Genomic DNA, 19,692 nt, shown 5'->3' with positions numbered 1-19,692 from the left:
CCTGACCGAAAATAGGAAAAAGGAGGAGAAACTGGAGAGAGACAGCTGTACCAGGACATCAGACACATACTTCCAACAGATTACTAACACCCCAAAAGACTTAGAAGAAAAACATTCCATATTTGCTGGGGGAAATACAGTAATGTGCAAACACAGCAGCACCTTATGTGAGCTGTTACAACAGAAAAAGGTCGTCCTTTGGAAGAGAAGCAGCATAAAGACACATCGTGCACATACATACATACATACATGCATACATACATACATACATACATACATACATACATACACAACTCAGAGTGCTAGATGCGTTTCTTATAAAAACAAATTTCCAAGGTTCTCCCTTATTTGTATGTAGACTAAATGCAATATCTACATTTTTATGTTGGAATGTTCCACAGCTCTGTTGACACTTCTTTCATTTGGTTTATCTTTACTTATTTTACTTATATTGTAGATTTTTGTTTTTATTTTCTATATGCTTTAGAAATGCAAATATATGTTTTCCATGCCATTAAAGTCCTTTTGAATTTGAAGTTGAACGAGAGACAGAGACAGACAGACAGACAGACAGACAGACAGACAGACAGACAGACAGACAGACAGACAGACAGACAGACAGACAGACAGACAGACAGAGGAACACAGCTTGGACACTCGAGCTCTTGGGACACAAACAAAGATACAGTTAGAGATGCAGTGGTTTTCAAAAAGTTTACAGTATTCTTACTGGAAGGACAAGCATGGACCTCTATTATTATTATCATTATTATTATTATTATATAAAAAGTTTGTCCTCACCTTGAATCAGAGCATACCATACATGATACGTTACGATTCATTAATATTACACAAAGTACATGACAATAAATCCCTGTTTTTGTTATCTTCACTATCATCTTAACTGTAAGCTTAATCTGCACTCTCCTGAGTTATTCTTAGTTATTACATATTAGTTTATATTGAGGCTGAGACCAAAATGCCTACAAGAAAATGGTACCTGGTACAAGTTTTGGCAAAAAGACGAGTTTGACGTTGGAATGAAAGGACTCAGCTGAGTCAGACTGTCTAATGTCAGCAGGGAAGTTATTCCAGAGAAAAGGCGGCAGGATAAAGGCCCTGCAGCCAGCTGACTTCTATTTAACAATGGGCACAGACAGGAATCCTGTATTGTAAGAGCGGGCTCACTTAAGAATTTGCAGTGTTTGTACAGGCTTTTACCATCTACTTTTCTAAATATCATTGCTGTACAAGTAATAATGTCTAAAGTAATGTCTAAAAAAAAACTGTTGTACAACATAAATGCCATTTTCATAATTTGCCTAAAGCTTTTTCACAGTCAAGGAAAAATGATATGCAAGTGCTTTGAATCAGAAACAGAATCAGAATCAGCTTTATTGGTCAATATGTGTTCACACATACAAGGTGTCTGACTCCTATTTCCAGTTGGTCTCTGTGTATTTACTGTAGAAAGAGGTCTAAAAGTGAGACACAGGCAGCCTGAAGATGGGCAACAAAGCCACACAAAATGGTAAACGGACTGTATCTACTTTATACATATGTCAACTGCAGGGGCCAGAGAGGGTGAGCCACAGCCATTAGACAAGCAAACATTATGTACATCCATCATGTACCAAAAGCCCTGTTTCTGCTCCATTCAGAGGGGTCCTGTCTTTAGGGTGTCCCAGCTGAATGATGGAAAATGATGACTGTTTGTAACTTGAAGACTCTGGCCTTCTAGGTTTTAGCTCCAGTGCTCCCTCATGGGGGGCCTCCACGCTGGGAGGGGTGTCTAGTCTGCCCACCGCGGCGTCGTACTGGGACCCCTCGGGCCCGGAGGACTGGGGGGCTCTCCCCTGTGTGTAGTCCATCCCGGTCTGCCCAGGTCAGGGTACCAGGGGGCTCTGCATTATGTATGGGGTCCACCCCGGTTTATCTGGGTCGGGGGTCTCTGTTGCGGCAGCGCTCCCTGTGGTCATGGGCTGTGATCCTTCGCAGTGTGGATGAGCTCCCTGTAGGTGGTTTTCTTTTTCTTTTTCCTCTCATGATGCCTGGGTGCCCTGCCATGTTATTACACCGACAGTTTCGTTGGGGTGGGTGTGTGTGGGTATGTGTGTGTGTGTGGTTGTGTGTGGGTGTGTGTGCATGATGTAGGTCTGCGGGTGTATTGGGGGGGGTAGTTGCTTGCTTGCAACTTGTGGTGTATTTTTATGTATGAAAGGTGCTATAGAAATAAAGTTTGATTTGATGTTCTTACAGTCCAGCCACACAAGGGAGCAGCTGAGCCAACACCATTCTCTGATGAAGACCATGAGATGTGGTTAAAAGCTTATTCAAAGTTAGTTAGTGGAGCTTCAGTTGAGATTTTTAAATAAAGAATGAACCTCAGGTATCTGGACAAAGCCAACACATTCTCTAGTAATGACAATATTGGTACACTGAAATATTGATTGGCAGTAAATTCTGTTGACATGCAGTTCTCACACAATGTATCCAAATGACTTTGGTGATCCTCTGACTTACTGATCAGCACTACCATCTGGTCAAAATTTTAATTTGTCCAGTGCTTTGGTTCATGACCAAATACCTGCAAAAATAAGAACACTCCAAGAAACCTCAGCTGTGCTTTGTGTTTAGTATGATGACGTTGCATTTATCATTTAAAGCACCATTTTGCAGTACAAGCACACAGAGCTGCTGGCGTGGCTCACAAATTTGGACTCATGTTACTATTGTGAATGGGACCTGGTGCTGCAGCCTGTCTGAGCAAAAGATTTTTAGAAGGTAATCGGTGGCACTACAGGGAAAAGTGGAGAAAATATCAACTTCATGCAAATGTCCTCTGATGCAGCATAAAAGACAACTAGTGTTAACCACCCAGGCATCACTATTGTATTAAAACAGTTTCAACAATGCATGCCACATTCAAAAAAAGACAGAAAAATCTATTCTGCACTTGGGGAACCAGAATGTTCAATAGGAAATGAACCACTTCATGGTGTATAGTATGGCTACTTCAGAAAACAACTGTCAAGCTGAGTATGCAAATGACATGTTCAACACAACGCATACACAGAGCCACAGCTTCATGAGAGCCAGAGACTGCCTGCTACTCTCTATCTGTATGTGTGGACAGATATGGTGAATGTGTGAATGCCAATTTCTGTCTGAGCATGGACTTTGTTCTAATGGATTAAGCTCCAAAAACACTATCCTGCATTGTCTTTAATGCAACTTGGGTGTCTTTTGTCAGAGTGAGCTGATACTGATGTGTGAAATTGGTGGAGTTCCTCTTTAGAATGAACTTCCATGCTGAAATTCTACCTTAATGGACAATGGGCAAAATTAATATTTTCTTTTCCAAAAGAAAGAAAGAAAGGTTCTCAATAACTAAGATTACATCTTGTAATGCAAATTAATTTTGTTACTGGTGTGTCAACCTATTGTAATCTAATAGAGAGTGGGGTAATATGCATACAATATTTCCTGGTCTGTCCCCATATCAGACCATCAGGAGTCTGATCATGAGCTCACAGTAGGTCAACAAAGATACAACCCTAGAGCTCGAGCCACTACAAAAGATCAGGTCAAAGTAGGAAATAACCAAGTGAACTAGAAAAGATCACAGAAGGGCAAACTGCAGCCGTGGTGATAATATGATTATTTCCAACATGTTGTAAAATGCTGCTGCGTGATAGTCGCACATTTTTGAGAGATAATAAGTTCTGTTGTCCCTGCTGTTGTTCATAGCAGCAGCTGCTTTCACTGACTCTTAACACAAAGCCCAGTGATTTATTGAGCAAACATCTGGGCAGCACTATAATCTGCAGCAGAGTCAGCTGAGAGAAATGAAAAATGAACAGCTGCACATCTTAACTGATGCATGCAAGGAGAAGCACCAAGTGGTAAGTGAGAAGGAGCTGGTCTCCTCAGTTCAGTGTGAAGATTATTTCCTCCAAGGCAACTTGAGAGAGGTCAACAGTAACGCCGCTGCATTGATATTCAGCTAGTGTTACTGCAGTGACATGTGACTTGACTGATGTAATTAGCCCTACAGGGATCATCAGGCATCTCATCCTGTCATCTGTAAACACTGGAGTGGATTAGTGAAGATGGGATTGATCACAGCACTCTCTGTCATAACATGTCCTTAATGAATTATATTCCATGATAGCCACAAAGCCAGTATTAGTGCTGAATCTGAAAACACGTCTTTTCCTCTCAGTATTAGACTTGTATATCCACACTAATGGAGTGCTCAGCCTGAAATCTGCCCTGTGCTAAAAAAAAAAAAAAAAAATGCAATGTACACTCGCATGTTATTAGCCAACACAATACCCTGCCAGATATCTTCATACTAGGATTTTGTGGCGCTGACAATCAACTGTTTTCATGTCATTCATAGCTAAGACTTTTGTCATTTCTCTCTACCCTTATTTCCTGTCATCTCTTCACCGTCCACTCTTAACTCATGATGGAAAAATGCCCCCAAAATTACTTTTAAAAAAGCACAAAGATGGGTTGGTCAGTGTTTTTCCGGCACTTATGAGACAAAGAAAGGCTGGTATGAAAAATTGATCCATGCACACTTAGTAGTTGTTTAAAACTCTGGAATATAATTAACAGTATTCTAATATAGTCAATTCAGCTAATTCAAAATGAGCTGTACACTATAAACCTACGACATCTGTATTTATCTGGGGTAACTTTAGGATTATATTGCAGGATAACCAAGAAATAACTGGTTGATGCTCCCCATGCTCCCAAGTCTCACGTGGGAGCATTAGAAATGTTACAGAAAAAAAAAAAAAAAGTGAATCAACTGCATTAAGTCAGATCAAGTATAGATTAACATTTAATGGCCTCATATTTTGAATTTTTCATATTCTGAAATTTGAGCATTTTTATGTCATATCATATTTTATGCACTAATGCATTGTTTTTGTGTTTTCTTATGTTTTATGTCCATAATGCCATGCTAATACTGTACCAGCACACACAGAGCAACAATAGCATTCATTTGAAATCATGTTTGTGGTCACCTGGTGAATGTAAGTCCAATATTCATTCTCTATTGGCCTGTTTTTGGTCTCCACCAACTCATGAGGGAAATACCAGGCTCTTTTGCTGCAAGTGCTGAACTATGTTCACCAGTTAGTCTCAAACTGGGACAGCCTTCTGTTTGGTGCTGAGCAGGTAGTGTACAGAGGGTTTTTAGCTTTATCAGCAAAAAAAAAAAAAAAAAAAAAAAAGCTGCCTGCTGCAGTCAGCACCACTATGGGAGTTGTGACAGTGAACCAAAACAGTAAAGTTACAGTCCAGACAACTTAACAATGAGCTTAAAAACATTAAAATGCTCTGTAGAGCTGAGGACAACTGTTGGTGCTAATTCTTCTGTGGGTTCATTACTACAAGTAACACATTTCACATTACACATAGTTATTTGATCCGTTGTAAAAGTACATAAAAGTAGAGATTCTAGTCACTTTAACTTAACCTGATGCACCAGCTGGCTTGTTACACAGAACCATCAGGGAAGTTGTCCATGGAACTTATTTGGAAAAAGGCGGGAACTTTCAAAAAAATACTTGGCTGCTGATTGGATGAATCATCTGCCTGTCACTGTCCGTTACGGATTAATTTAATCCAATCAGATCAACGAACCATATGTTGGAGTGGGACTCTTGCCGAAGCCAGTCGGGTGAGGAGCAAAAACATCTTTTCCATGGAGCAAAGCTGTCAGTGCAGTTATAAGTAGTGCTATAGCAGCATCTATGCTAACCTTTTTATGTCTTATGTCTGTATGTCTTCATCGAACACTGATTGGGCCAAACCACTGTGGTTTAGCAAAAAAGTGCATAAATGGATGCACTGGCAAGATGGATTCTTGGATTGGATGATCTCGTGATTTCACGATCGTGAATCCAGCTTGCAAGGTAAGCTTTTAACTATCCACAGGAGCAAAACGATGAAATATAAACTGCTGCATGGCGTGCAAGCAGTTGATAAGCCTTCAAACTTAATGTATTTAATCTTCTTCACCTATCCTGCTGCACCATGTAGCAACACATCAACCCATTCCTGTGCTGCGTGAAGTGAAATCATCATTCTGAAAGTCTCCTTCGAGTTAGAATTCAAACTATGCAACAGGTTGTGGTTTGTGAGAGAACATTCAGGTCAATGAAGGATGTCATTGATTTAGGAAAAGCAGCTTGATAGGAAGTGGGTACTCTTACAACACCAAAGGCAAAACCATGAACAAAATCTGGGTCAGTCAGTAAGTGTGATCACAGTAAGTGTGCATGGCAGACTCAGCATAAGTATGGATGGTAAAATACCAGAGTGTGATGATAAAGCAGATTCAATAGCCATATGTTTTACAGATACAACAGTGTACTTTGATCATTTGATCAAAACTACCAATCCTTCGGGATAAAAGGGTTTGGCAGAGTGAAACCGCAAACAATGGAAAGCATTACATCTCTGAAAAGTCCTGGTCCTGAGTAAAATCAAAGCCAACAAGAAAATCTCATCAGCATGCACAGTCACAAATAAGCTGTTTATTCATGTAAAAGAAATATGTGCTCAATAGGTGTCTGTAATGGGAGTTATCCTTCCTTCTGCATGGCATGTGTTTCTTATACGCCCTCCATCACTCTGCAGTCCATAATGGGAGTAATCTGCTCTTCTGAAGCATATGTGCAACAGAGTACTTGCCACTGTAGTCAGTTAGTCAGTTAATTACAGACCATCGTAACTTCTATCGATTTTGGGATGAGGTGTCAGTTTATGGCTGCTGAAATGACAGCATGAAAAGAAACAGCTGGTGGGAATCTGATCCGGATGCAGTCTGGATCATCAAAGTCAATGAGAAACAATGTTGTCCCCAATTGCTCCAAGCAAGGCAACTTTCCACCTACTGTACTATTTTAAACCCAGTCAGGACATTTTGCCTGTGAGAACAACAAATTCAGCCTTAAACATCATCAATAATCTGCCAGAGCAAAAGCAGAACAGAGTCTAATAAAAGTCTCCTTATGAAACCTGATATGGATATGTGATGGATGTCAAGACCTCCACACAATGAAGACCACAGCATTTGTCATTGGTTAAAATGCCTGAAACCACCTATGTTTACACACCTGAACAATACCTCTTGTGGCTTGTGTCTGTCAGAGGCAAAAATGTAGGTAGTTTGACATTGGTACAACAACATAAAAGATCTTTCTGTGGATGGTTGGGTTAACAAAGTGTCTCATTATGACATGGGAGACCACCGTGTGTCTCCCACTTCAAACCATGTTTTTTTAAACCATGACCACAGTTTTCCTCTAGCGTTAAACAAGTAGTTTTTGCTCCTAAACCTACTTTAAAAACACATGCACATGCAGCATGTGTCATTTTGCAAAGCATCAGGATATTACAGGTAATAAGCTTTGGTGTCAAATGTCTAACCATACATCAGGCACGTGTTAGGAAACCTGGAAATGAGACGTTATCTTAGTAGTCTTCATCGTTGCATGCAGTGAAGTGGAAAATAAGGCTGTGGAGGTCGATGGATTGGTGTGAAGCGATGCCAACTTTTGTTCCCATTACAATCCAAATTTTTGGACCACACCCAAGATCTTTCCTTAACCTATACCAAGTGTTTCAGTGTCCAAACCTTAACTATACCCTAACCTTAAAACTGTTCCACAATGGAAACTCAACAACCTAATGTAACATGTCGTCATTGGCATGGGTTCTGCTTTGTTTGCTTTGGGTTGAGTTCTTGGAACTAACTTGTAACACCAGGAGGTGATCCGAAATCCAAGCTCCAGGTACTTTCAGGGACAAGGAACACAACAATCAAAGGGAGGAGCAGGAGCACCCTCTTCCTGTTGACCTTTCATAAATTTACTGTTACTGACGCATCAAATGACAGATTTATTTGTTCATAAACAGCATATGGAAATGACAATGTGTGTTTTGGGCTTGCCTTAATAATGTACAGTATGCTGTATCTGAAACATTCAGCTTTTAAAAAACAGTTGAAACACAAAGTCTGCATATAGCCAAGTTTCCATAGTTGAAAAATATGTTGTGTTTTAGTTACCTAATACTGATTGTACTTTAACCACAGTTTATGTGCCATAACCATACTGTAGTCACCATGTGCAGATATTGTAGAAAGAAAACTTTACCATAATCATAATCATAATCAGGGCTTTTGCAAATTCATCCAATGTCAACCTTCTGTATGGCTGATCAAACCATTATAACATGTCAGCGCACAAACATACTGACTTATGTAACCTCAACAGATGATGGAAACAACTGTTTTCCCTGAGTTTTACAGAACCACATTGACCACTAAACCATTTCAAGGCTTTAAGAGATCATGGGTGTTTTTGTCAGGATGAAGGCTGCTGGAATCCAAATACATGAATGAAACGCTTAATAACCTCCTCCCCCCGAAACACTGCTAGCAGACACTTCAGCTGTGATATATGGACGAGATGTGATAACAGTGTGTACAATTAGGTCAACTGCTTGTCTCCACATATTTGAGACAAACCTTAGCAGTCCTGAAAGAGAAGACGTCACCTAAGACTGGATTGTTACCCATCATCTTGAAGAAATAAAGGTACAGATGAAGCTTCAAATCATCAGTCAATGAAGGATGCCAGTCATCAGGTCATTACTAGTATGGGCCTACACCACGAGTAAAATTCATGAAAACCTTATAATTTTACATTAATGCATTAGCATATGTTGCACAAACCCTGCTAGGTTGGTTCATTTTTAACATGTTCAGTATGAGGGTGTACTTAGGGACAACACATTTTCTGTAAGCTCTCAAAACATTACAGCAACATGTGCAGCCGAGTTACATATGTCTAACACATGTTGTATTGAGAAGTAATGCAACATGTGCATTGTTCTTCAAATATGGATATGGTGATGAAGACAGAGTGTAAGTGTTTGATCACTCGCAGAACAGGACACTTCATTGCTCTAAATGACAGCCTCCCAACCTTTATTCCTGTGACCTCAATCGGAGGTCAGAACATTTATCTAACCACCAATATTCAAAACACAAGAAAGCCATTTTCACATTGTTCCAGTGTCTACTACAAAGAGAAAAAAAAAACACAACTTTGGATTTAACAAAGAGACAGAAAGCAAGCTACTAGATTTTGAGTGGAGACATACTGGATCAGAGGCTGTGGAGTTTAAACCTTGTCACTGTGAGGTCCTGCTAAAGTGTCCTTCAGCAACCTGCTCACAATGCTTTTACATTTGAGCCAGAATTAATAAAGGACGTAACACAGAGAGGGCAATTCACACATCACCACATCAGCTGGCAAGTTATGCACTCATTTTGTAGTTAAAATTCAGCTTTCCCTTTATTTCCTCTTACACTAAATAGCTTTAAGAAAAGATCACCTTATTCCACACTATCTGACAGTAAAGAATATATTCTGTCTCAGCTTGTTTCACTTTTCATTAAAGCTTTATGAAATGAGTGAAATATTCAAACCCAGGAGCCTGAATGCTTTATGGCTGCAGCAGTCCATCCAAAGCAAATATTCTTGATGTCTTGTCTTTAATTTCAAACAGATACTCTCAAAATTCAGTCTGACATATGTGGCATTTTTGGAAGCTTTGTATCTTCACTGCTGTTTGAAATAAAGTCCTGTGGTGTTCAGTTTGGCTGCATTCACAGCAAACGTTTGTCCTGACCGATCCAGTGGGAGGGCACTGGGGTCTCAGAGGTAAAACATGAGACTGTCCCACCAAAAAAATGACAGCATCAGTCATTTCAGCAAATCCTGCAAAACATCTCTTCATGTACACGTGACAAAGCTCTTCAGCAGTCACACAAATTTTGACTCTAGTGTGACGTTACAGTTCCAAGTTGATGGATAGATAGATGGGCCAATGAAATGTCACACTTTAACCCAGGAAACAGCTGTTTGTTTCACACTCAGTGTGTGTGTCTTATTCATAACCTGAACTTAACCATGTGGTTGTTATTGTAATCATGACAACAAAGGTCGCTGAACATTAACAAAATCAAATATATAATAAACCAAATCTCCCTGCTGGTATAACAGTGTCGCTTCATTTCATTAACATTAGGTACATTTCAGTGACAACAGCCTACCTGACCACAGAAATGCCTCTCTTATTATTACCAAAATAAAATGACAAAAAATACTCATTTAAATGGCTTGTTAAAATTGATATTTGTAATATATTAAAGAGGTACTCAACTGACTTTACAAATGATGATCAGTTTAATTATTTGGGTTTGGATACTTCAGATTTCTCAGAGAAATCCCATGAAATAGACACGTGGATTAAAAAGTTTGCCATTTCTGTGCAGGAACGGTCAAACAAAGGATGCAATCAACTCGCATTATTGGCATTGTAAGATCCAGGCTTTTGGGGGCTTGACCAATACAGGCAGTGGCAGTACGTGGTGGCTTAGGCTGTTCCTGCAACTGCCACTGCCACTCAAAGAAGCTAAATAAACATCTCCAAAACAACTTTTGTTTTTCAGCAATGTACAAAACAGAAATAATTGATCAAAGTAAATAATGGTACATTCTACTTCTTAGAGAAGTATTTGCCATCAGCAGATATGCACTTTCCTTTAAGTCCCAATATATCCAGGACCACTTCTGCACATGGCATGTACAAAAGTCAGAATATGTCATATGTTTTTGACTTTTCTGTTTTCGGTCATGCTGGCTGAGTGGCTTTAGGCATGGCAATCTCATTCTCTTGGTCTACCACTTTGGTCCAGACTGAAGTATCTCCACAACTATTTGATGGTTTGCTGTGAAATCTGGTAAACACATTCATGGTCCTCAGAGGAAGAACTCTATTACTTTGATCTCCTGACTTTTCATCCAGTGCCACCATCTGTTCAAATTTTGGCTTATCCAATACTTTTATGACCAAATACCTGCAAAACTAACAACATTCCCACAAGCCTTGGCTATAGTGTTTAGCACGCATTGCCAAATGTTAGCGTGCTAGTATGCTAAACTAACATAATGAACATGTTAAACACCATAGCTGTGAAACATCAATATGCTACCATTATCACTGGTATGTAAGCATGATGATGTGTTTCGCTCAAGTACGGCCCCACACAGCTACCATGGCTGTAGACTCTTAGTCTTGTTAATCTGTCTCTTGTTACTCCCCCAACTTTATGGAAGTGCAGTGCGTACTCACTGGAGTACCCCTTCATCAACAGCAGGCTTTCATTCTGCCTCTTATGGATTGGTACAACAACACTGCTGTGCAACAACAACATTGTTTTATTAGTTTGATACTTCACATGATTTACTCATTTTATGAGAATCGCTTTTAATCATGATTTTGTACTGATGACATGTTTCAAAAGTCTGCTCCAGAAAAGACATGACACATGACTTCTGTTCAGAGTCTCAGAGGCTCCAGCTGTGAAACCTGGGTGAATTCAATAGATTTTTAAATGCTATATCAGTGATTACTGTTGACAGGAATTTTTACACAGTGCTACTCAAATCCCATTCATAAGAGCTCTAACAGGGAGTTCAACCTCTCTGGGCTCCAACTGACCCCGACCCCGACCCTCTGAAGAATAAATGCACATTTACTGTCCCTGTGAATAACTTTATGGTAAACAAAAGGAAAAGGATTATAGCTACTGTATATTTGTTTATGCTTAGCCCATATAACATATAAAACATTAAATATTTCCTTATTTGGTGTAATACAATGATTTATGGTCATATTGTATTCATATTTATATTTTCAGATTTAACTTTCATATTGATATGTCACTTTAAAAAGTGCAGCCCAGTCTGTGACCAAGAGAAGGGTTACCACTTTAATACTTAATGGGCTTTGATGAATTAAAAGGAAAAGAAATAAATATCCATTTGACAAGAAAAAAAATCTGCCAATTGTTTTTACACCTACAGCAGTGGGGTCTGTGGAACCCAACTCAACACAAAGGTGAAAACAGGGTTTCTCAGCATCATAAACATAAGGCAGCCACCATTCCCACAGAGAAAACTGTTAAACTGTTAAGTTTGAGAGGAGCTTGTGTTACTCTGTTCACATCAATAATCTCACCAATGATTCTAATACTGTGCAGCATTACAGGACTGCTCTGAATAACTCAATGTGATTCTTTTATAGCACCTCGGTGTTTTTTCTAATGATAAATTTCCTGCATGTAACAGTGACTCCACCCTACCTGGCGTCTGTCTGTCTCTGTCCCGCGCCTGTCCTCTTTATCATCATCTGGCCGCTGGATTAACAATCAACGCAGATTATAGCCATAATAAGATCCAAAACACAGGTTCAATGGTCAGCTTCGACACTGGAGGCAAGGCTATACACTTATAGGATCGCGTTTTGATTGATACTGCACTGCTATTACGCCATATAAAGCTCAATTAATCTGCCCTGGCGAGTTTTATTGTCAGAGCTGGTTATTATTCAAACGCCTGATCAAAACAAAAGAGACATTTCATCAAATCATCTGGTGATAAAATCAAAACCAGTGCTGCGTCTCTTATTACAAAAGTTCCAAAAGTCTAACTAAACCCTAACTTCAAAATAAAATGTGTATATACCCCAGATATGTTTAAAATACATATCCAGCCCATTTTATTTTACTGCACCAACAAAAAAAACCCGGACGGTTATTCTTTAGAAAATAATCATAACACACGAAAATCTATGAAACCATAATATTCATATACCATCACTTTACAACATAACTGAGAAACATCATTTCACAATAAAATGTGAAATTCAACTATGACTACGAAAGTTGGGGAAAACTTTTTTTTTTTAGAAAAAAGCTTCACAAAGCTAAGACTGAAATATAAAATGAAGATTAAATATGAGACATAATATTATCTTAATTAATAATCCCTTCCCACCGCACTCCACCTCGGCCAATTTGGAGCCATTAGGCATGTAATGATTTACTTCCAAACCCGCACACATCAAACGGCGGAAAACAATGAGGGTCTGGCTTCTGTCTCTGCCTGCGCGTCCTTAATTCTCCATAACAAAAGTACAAAGGCCGAGACGGAGACCAAAGGCTTTATACCTAAACACCTTTAACACCTCACCGGGCCGCGGCGCCGCGCCGGGGCGCCGCGCACACCACGGCCCGTCTGGAGCGCCTGTGAAAGGGGCAGAGGAGGAGAGGAGAGCAGCCCCAGGGAACAGTGGTGAAGGAGGAGGCGAGGGAGGAGGAGGAGGAGGGGGGTGTCGGGACAAAAACACCTCATCTTCTCCCTGACTGTCTCAGCAGACCTGGATGAAGTGTGTGTGAGAGTGAGAGAGGGAGAAGTTTTTGTCAGACTGAAGCCAGCCTCCTCACCGGCCTCTGTGGAGCGGAGCTGCGCGCAGAGGAGCGATATTTGACCTGAACATCTACCGGGAAAAAGAACTACGAAGAGGGAATTTCACATTTTGATCACAAGCACAGGCTGATGCGTAAGTAGATGCAAAAGCTGCATGTGAGCAAACTTTGCTCATCACTAAGACCCAAGGATTTACTTATTTCTTCTTTTGTCAAAGTGCTGCCAAAAAAAAGTTAAGTAACAGGATCAGAAATATCAGAGATTACTGTTTGTATTTCTGCTGCAGAGAAATGTGGAAGCAATGTTTTAATCCCGTATAAAAGTAGCCTATTTGTAAAATGGCCTCAATACAAACGTGAATCTGATAAAGCTTTCCGTTTTGTTGACATTTGGCTTTACTCTCTCATTATCGGGATCCCACAGACCTCACTGCTGTATGTGTAAATAATAATAATAACTGCAAAATCAAGTAGATTTTCCCTTAAAGTAGGCCTACGTTTTATTTTTATTTTATTTTATTTATTTTTTATTTCGTATTAAAACCCAGTATGTAGAAAGTATTTAAGTGGTGATTCTTCTTTCCACATTTGATGGACATCAGAAAATGTGGAAATTACTATAAATCAGCGTTAATACAGTAATATACTGAACTGTTTCATGTTTTATATGTTATATGAGCTATGCATTAGCAAATATTCCCTTTGATTGTCAAAAAATCATCACAGTTCAGTATGTTACCTCACAGAATGATGTCACTGATGTTTGGGGTCAGTCACACCACAGACAAACTCCCTCTTGTTCTTATGAAAAAAAAAAAGTTTTACAAATCTTGATAAACTTATTTGAGATTTGGGAAGTAGCACTGTGTAAAAAGTCCTGTCAGCACCAATCACAGATAGAGAGCATTCTGAAAATCTATTGGGTTTAATAAGGTTTTACAGCTGGAGTCTCTGAGACGCCAAACAGAAATCATGTGTCATTTATTGAAACATCAAACATCATCGGCTCAAAATAAAGTTACAAGCTATCCTCATAAAATCAGTTAAGTCATGAAATAACAAACTGATAAAATAATGTTAAGTTTGTTTTTTGAGCTGTTAAAAAAGGACCTGGCATCTGAAGGACCCCGAAGTAATGGCTAAATCTCTCCTGTAGGTATTTTACTTGATCAGCTTTGTGACAATCATGCAAGTATAATGCATTTATTAGGCATTTAGCATATAGCACTGTAACGCCATATGACTTGTGCTACTTAATAGATAAGAGCCTATTTAAAGTTTGGTTTCCCTACTCTGACATATTTGGGCAGCAGCAACAAAGGCACATCCACTGATTGGCAGGAACTTACATTAGGCCTTAATGTGAAATACCCCACAGGCCTCCTGTGAGCTCATGCTTCTGTATGCATCATTTCAGTGTCAGAGGGCAGACAGACGACGGTGGTGGCAGCCGCCGCCGTCATGCATGGTCCTGGCGGAGAGGAGCAGACGGAGCCATGCCCACGCAGCACCCTGCTCGACCAAAGCCGGCGGCACCGGACAGCATTCACAAGAGAGCAGCTGTCCCGGCTGGAGCAGGAGTACGGCAAGGAGAGCTACGTCTCCAGACCCCGGCGCTGCGAGCTGGCCACGGCCCTCAACCTACCAGAGACCACCATAAAGGTACTGTGGTTAACCAGCAGTCAGTGAGGTTGAGCGTTTTGTAATGTGGGTGAAATCACATGTATTAGGGTAATGAATATTAACTCACAGTGGCGTCACACATCAATCTATAACCAGCAAATAAATGAACTCCAATTAAATCAGGCCTATGAATCTGACCGGCCTCTGTGATTGGTGAACTGCACCCATTCTGACACAAACAGGAACCACACAGTTAGCACACAGCAAACCAAGGGTCCATTTGATATTCCAGCTAAGGAATAATGTACTGCTGTACAGTGACACACACAAGCAAATGAATCAAGTCTTGACTAAGGAATAGTGTAACTGGATGGAAATTTAGACAATGTACACTGTTTGGCTTATAGATCCAGTGTGGAGGATTTGAGGGATCTATTGGCAGAGATGGAATATAATATTCCTAATTATATTTTTATTTGTGTAGAATCACCTGAAAATAAGAATTGTTGTGTTTTCGTTACCTTAGAATGAGCTCTTCATCTCTACAGACAGAGCAGGTCCTCTTTCACAGAGTCCACCATGTCGTACCGCCATGTTTCTACAGTGGCCCAGAACAGACAAACCAAACACTGACTCTAGAGAGCATCTTTTTGCGTTTTAGCAGCCATTTTAAGCTCCTATGCGTGGAGAGGAAGGGTGAGGGGTACTCAGTCAGTTGCAATCTGTAACCTCACCACTAGATGCCACTAAATCTTACGCACTGGTCCTTTAAGTCTCAACACAGCTTTCATGTTATAGACATAGAGCCTTGAACAAAATTTTGAATGTGGTTGTCCACCTTCTTCCTATGTAAAACAAAAATCTAGTTCAACATTTTACACTTATTGATCAACCTTCCAAAATTAAATCACAAAATCAATATCAATCATCTCGATAAAATGAACAAGATAGAACTTGTTCATTAATGTGCTTTAGAGGTGATGATAGGAGAGTTTTGTTCTTTTGGATGAGTCAAAACAGCCAGTGAAAGATCTGAGACAGCTACTCATGTAAGCGGCAACACCCCAGTAACATTTCCCATGACTGTGATTTCCATCATCTCTCCTCTTACTTGTCATTTCAATCAGCATGGTAGATTGAGTAATGACAGGTTTAGCAGTGTCTAACTTTTGACATAGAGGCCCACTGGCCCAGTACAGCAGCTTTAATACACAGTAAATGCACCCACCTTTCTGCCAGCTACTGGAGGGTCTTTTATGAAAGAGCAGGAATGCGAAAGCGAGGCCTTGTAAACGCTGCCACCTGACGTTTTAGAAGAACAGCCTTCCGGGAGATTCTATGAGCTGGTAAAATAGTTGAGGACTGGAAAGACACACAGGCAACTTGTCAGTTTCAGCGTTAAAGCTTAAAGAAGATGGAGATCTTAAAGCTGCAACAGAGCAAAGCAGAATCATGTTGTGTGATCTGGTGGAGAGCAAAGCAATTCAAATTTTATTTTATATACATTCAGTTTAACTTTCAGAACAATTTGTGCACTTGTGCAGTTAGACCGTACATTGTAATATATTCATGGTTCCTGCACTATGTATTCTAAAGACTTTGGTGGTCCATTCACTTTTCTGCCACTAGCAATTTGACTTTTTTGGTCAAATATTTGCTGGATTTCCACGAAATTCACAGGATGACTCTTACTGACTTTGGTGATCCTTTGACTTTTAATGTTGCACCACCAAGAATTAGTCAACTGTTGGTTTTGGGTGGATTGGTTTATTAGCAAAGACCTGCAAACGCTAATGCCATTCCTATCAGCCTCAGCTGTACTTTGTCTTTAGTGCTAATTAGCAAATTTTAGAATACCAATGATTGTGAACATATTAACTTTACCTGCAGAACATTGGCATGTTAGCAATGGGTGCCAGTAGAATTCCAATTTAACAACAAATTAAAGGCAATTACTGCAGAGCCCAACTGTAAGCACCTCTGACTTATGGAACCTGTGTAATGTCTCTCAACATTCACACAAGTCACAGGTCTGGAGCCAGTCTTTCTGCACTCTGAGTTCATTAAAGGGAGTTTTGATTGAAATCATGAATAACTGAGTATTCATCAGGAGGGAAATTAAATAAATCAGAAATATAAACTAGAGCTTGACAGTGAACCCAGCTTCATCAAATTACCAACAGTATGACTCTCATACTGGCCTTAATTTATTCATATCCCAATTTTCAACAAATTAATAGTCTGAAGACTTTATGTTATTTTATTATATTTTTAAAAATAGTCATAACAATCAACCTGTTAGCCCACAGTTCAGTGAAGAAGTCCACTGTCTTTAAGTGGTTATATTCTGGTAACTCACAACAAGAACACCACAGGAAATGGCATGTATCAAATAACATCCTATTATGAAAATACTACTACAGTATATACTACTACTACATCAGTGCTTTCATAAAGGACCTACCATTCCAAATAGGATTCATACAGGCCTTTTGTTAGTCATCTAAAACTATCAGGGTAAGGTTAAGATTGCTGTCATGGTTCAACCATTGGGAGGAAACTCAAACCTACATCTCTGGTGTCTGCTGTGCTATACCAGAGGCTGACAATGACACTTTGGACACCCCTCAGACAAAATCAGACAACTGCAGCCCTCAAGTTTTGGAACTACAGTTCATAATTTGATGGCTTAGGGGGATGTAAAATGGAAGCACCTATTATGTTGCCACAGGTACAGTCTAGTTAACTGTGGGCTACAACCCTGTTTCTTTAGCTTATGCTGTATTTGTTTACATTTTGGCTACTTGGCTCCATTAAATGTATGCTGAATAGCTATTAGCAGTTCCTGCTTCAGTGTACCCATGGATGTTCAGACAGATGTTCAGACAGCTACCACTGGAGTTCTTTGATGTTGAAGAAAAAATGTGATATTCTCAAGGAAAGTTCTGGAGTAATAAGGAGCGTCAATTTCTGTGATTTAATTTATGGACATTTATTAAGGATGGACATCAGAGACAGTCATACTTTGAAAGTGTAAATCACACTGAATCAAAAAATATTTGTGTCATGTCAGAGCCACTGCTGCTGCAGCTGCTGGCCATACTGTTAAGCAGGTCATCACCCAAACTTCATCAGCTCACCTTCAGTTCATATTTGTAAAGCATGACTACTTGCTGTCTGTACCTCCTTCTCTGCAGGTGTGGTTCCAGAACAGGAGGATGAAGGACAAACGGCAGAGACACTCCTTGCCATGGCCTCACCCTCTTGTCGACCCACTGGGGGCGCTCCTGATGGGCCGTGGCTCTTCTTCCTCCACCTTACCATATCCCTTCATCCCACCCCACCTCCCACACCTCCCCCTCCACCACCACTACCCCCTGGCTCTATCCTCACCAGCATCCTCAGTTCACAGTCGCTACAGCACACCCATGAGAGCCTTGGATGCACTCCGCCTCTCCCAGTACCACAACCGTCCAGGAGGGCTGCCTCCAACCACTGCAGCTCTCTACCCCTCCACCAGTATCATGCACCACCCCGCCTCATGTCCCTGCCCCCTCTGCCTGCACTGGGGACCAGAACAACTGCTCAAAGCCAGAGGGGAGGCACTGGGACTGAGCCAACCCCGGAGTCCCAAAGCCAACATCCAGCCTGCTGCTCTGGAGCGGAGGGAAGAGATGGTGTAACACCACGCAGACACTCTCCAAGGCTGTCAAACTGCTGTCAAATAAGCTGCTGCAAACAAATAGCAGTATACTCACTGTGACTTCCATTAATGCTATCTACATGGTGGAGCTTGCCAAGTTGCAACGGCAATACACCAAGAGTTTCACTGGCTATTGTAGAACTCTAAAGATGAGACTCAGGCGCCCCTCAAAACAAGAACCAGAAACACCCAGTTCAAAGGTCTCACCTTAAAACAATACTCACATGACACTGCTGAATAACTGGAAGCACATGTTTAAATATTTGCAGTGTACTGGTAGGCTGTGCAATTATTTTATCAAATCCAGTAGACTTACCTGAATAAAAACCGTTGTCCAACATTTTGTCTGTGAAAAACCTGCCAAATTCAGTTTCATCTGGAGCACACTGCCAGCCTACACATGCTTTTAAGCCTGGTGTTAAGTTACACCACAGTATTGTACTGCAGAAATGAATATCGTCATGGTGCTGCAGAAAAGCATCTGATTGGCATTACATTTTCAGTGTGAACTAGGGTTAAAGGTTTCCATGATTTTAAACTGGTAACTTTATACAAATGACTTCACTGAAAAACTGATTTTAAACGCAGACTATGGAAAACTATTCGGAACGAAGTGAGTATGGTCTAATTTTTTGTTGTTATTCTTCAAAAACCACAACGCAAGCCACACAGAATAGTGTGATCTTCTGTTTTTGAGGATATCCTCCCACCACTTTTTGTACATCCAGGTGGAGAGGTTAGCTTTGTTTAAGTACATGTGGTAGTCTTCAGCACAAGCAGATATTCCTGCAGTCATTTAGAGAAAGGCTGGTTCATACCATGCTGATTTTCAATGGCAGCAACAGTAAGTGTGCACACATTAGTTTGTGGCAGTGTGCTTGTTTGATGTGATTTAGAGTCAGAGGAGGGAAGGTGAAGAGAAAAGAAATCCAAAGAGATATTTTGAGTTCATCCTCTGTAAGAGCACAATTGCACCAAGTGAAGATTTTTAATGTAC

The 19,692-nt window shown here is 40.3% G+C and overlaps 1 protein-coding gene across 1 annotated transcript; it reads left to right on the top strand.

Annotated features, from left to right (window-relative positions):
* Positions 1 to 1,915: 1,915 nt before the first annotated feature.
* eve1 (even-skipped-like1) lies at positions 1,916 to 18,675 on the top strand. The gene is given in 4 exon segments (XM_070980532.1): positions 1,916 to 2,014; positions 14,787 to 14,814; positions 14,817 to 15,031; positions 18,190 to 18,675. Coding segments are annotated over 4 exon segments (828 nt in total).
* The last annotated feature ends 1,017 nt before the right edge of the window (positions 18,676 to 19,692 follow it).

The sequence above is a fragment of the Chaetodon trifascialis genome, chromosome 15 (assembly GCF_039877785.1).
Source record: "Chaetodon trifascialis isolate fChaTrf1 chromosome 15, fChaTrf1.hap1, whole genome shotgun sequence".
NCBI lineage: Eukaryota > Metazoa > Chordata > Actinopteri > Chaetodontiformes > Chaetodontidae > Chaetodon > Chaetodon trifascialis.
Note: the sequence above shows the minus strand (reverse complement) of the source record. Positions and strands in the feature narration are given on the sequence as shown.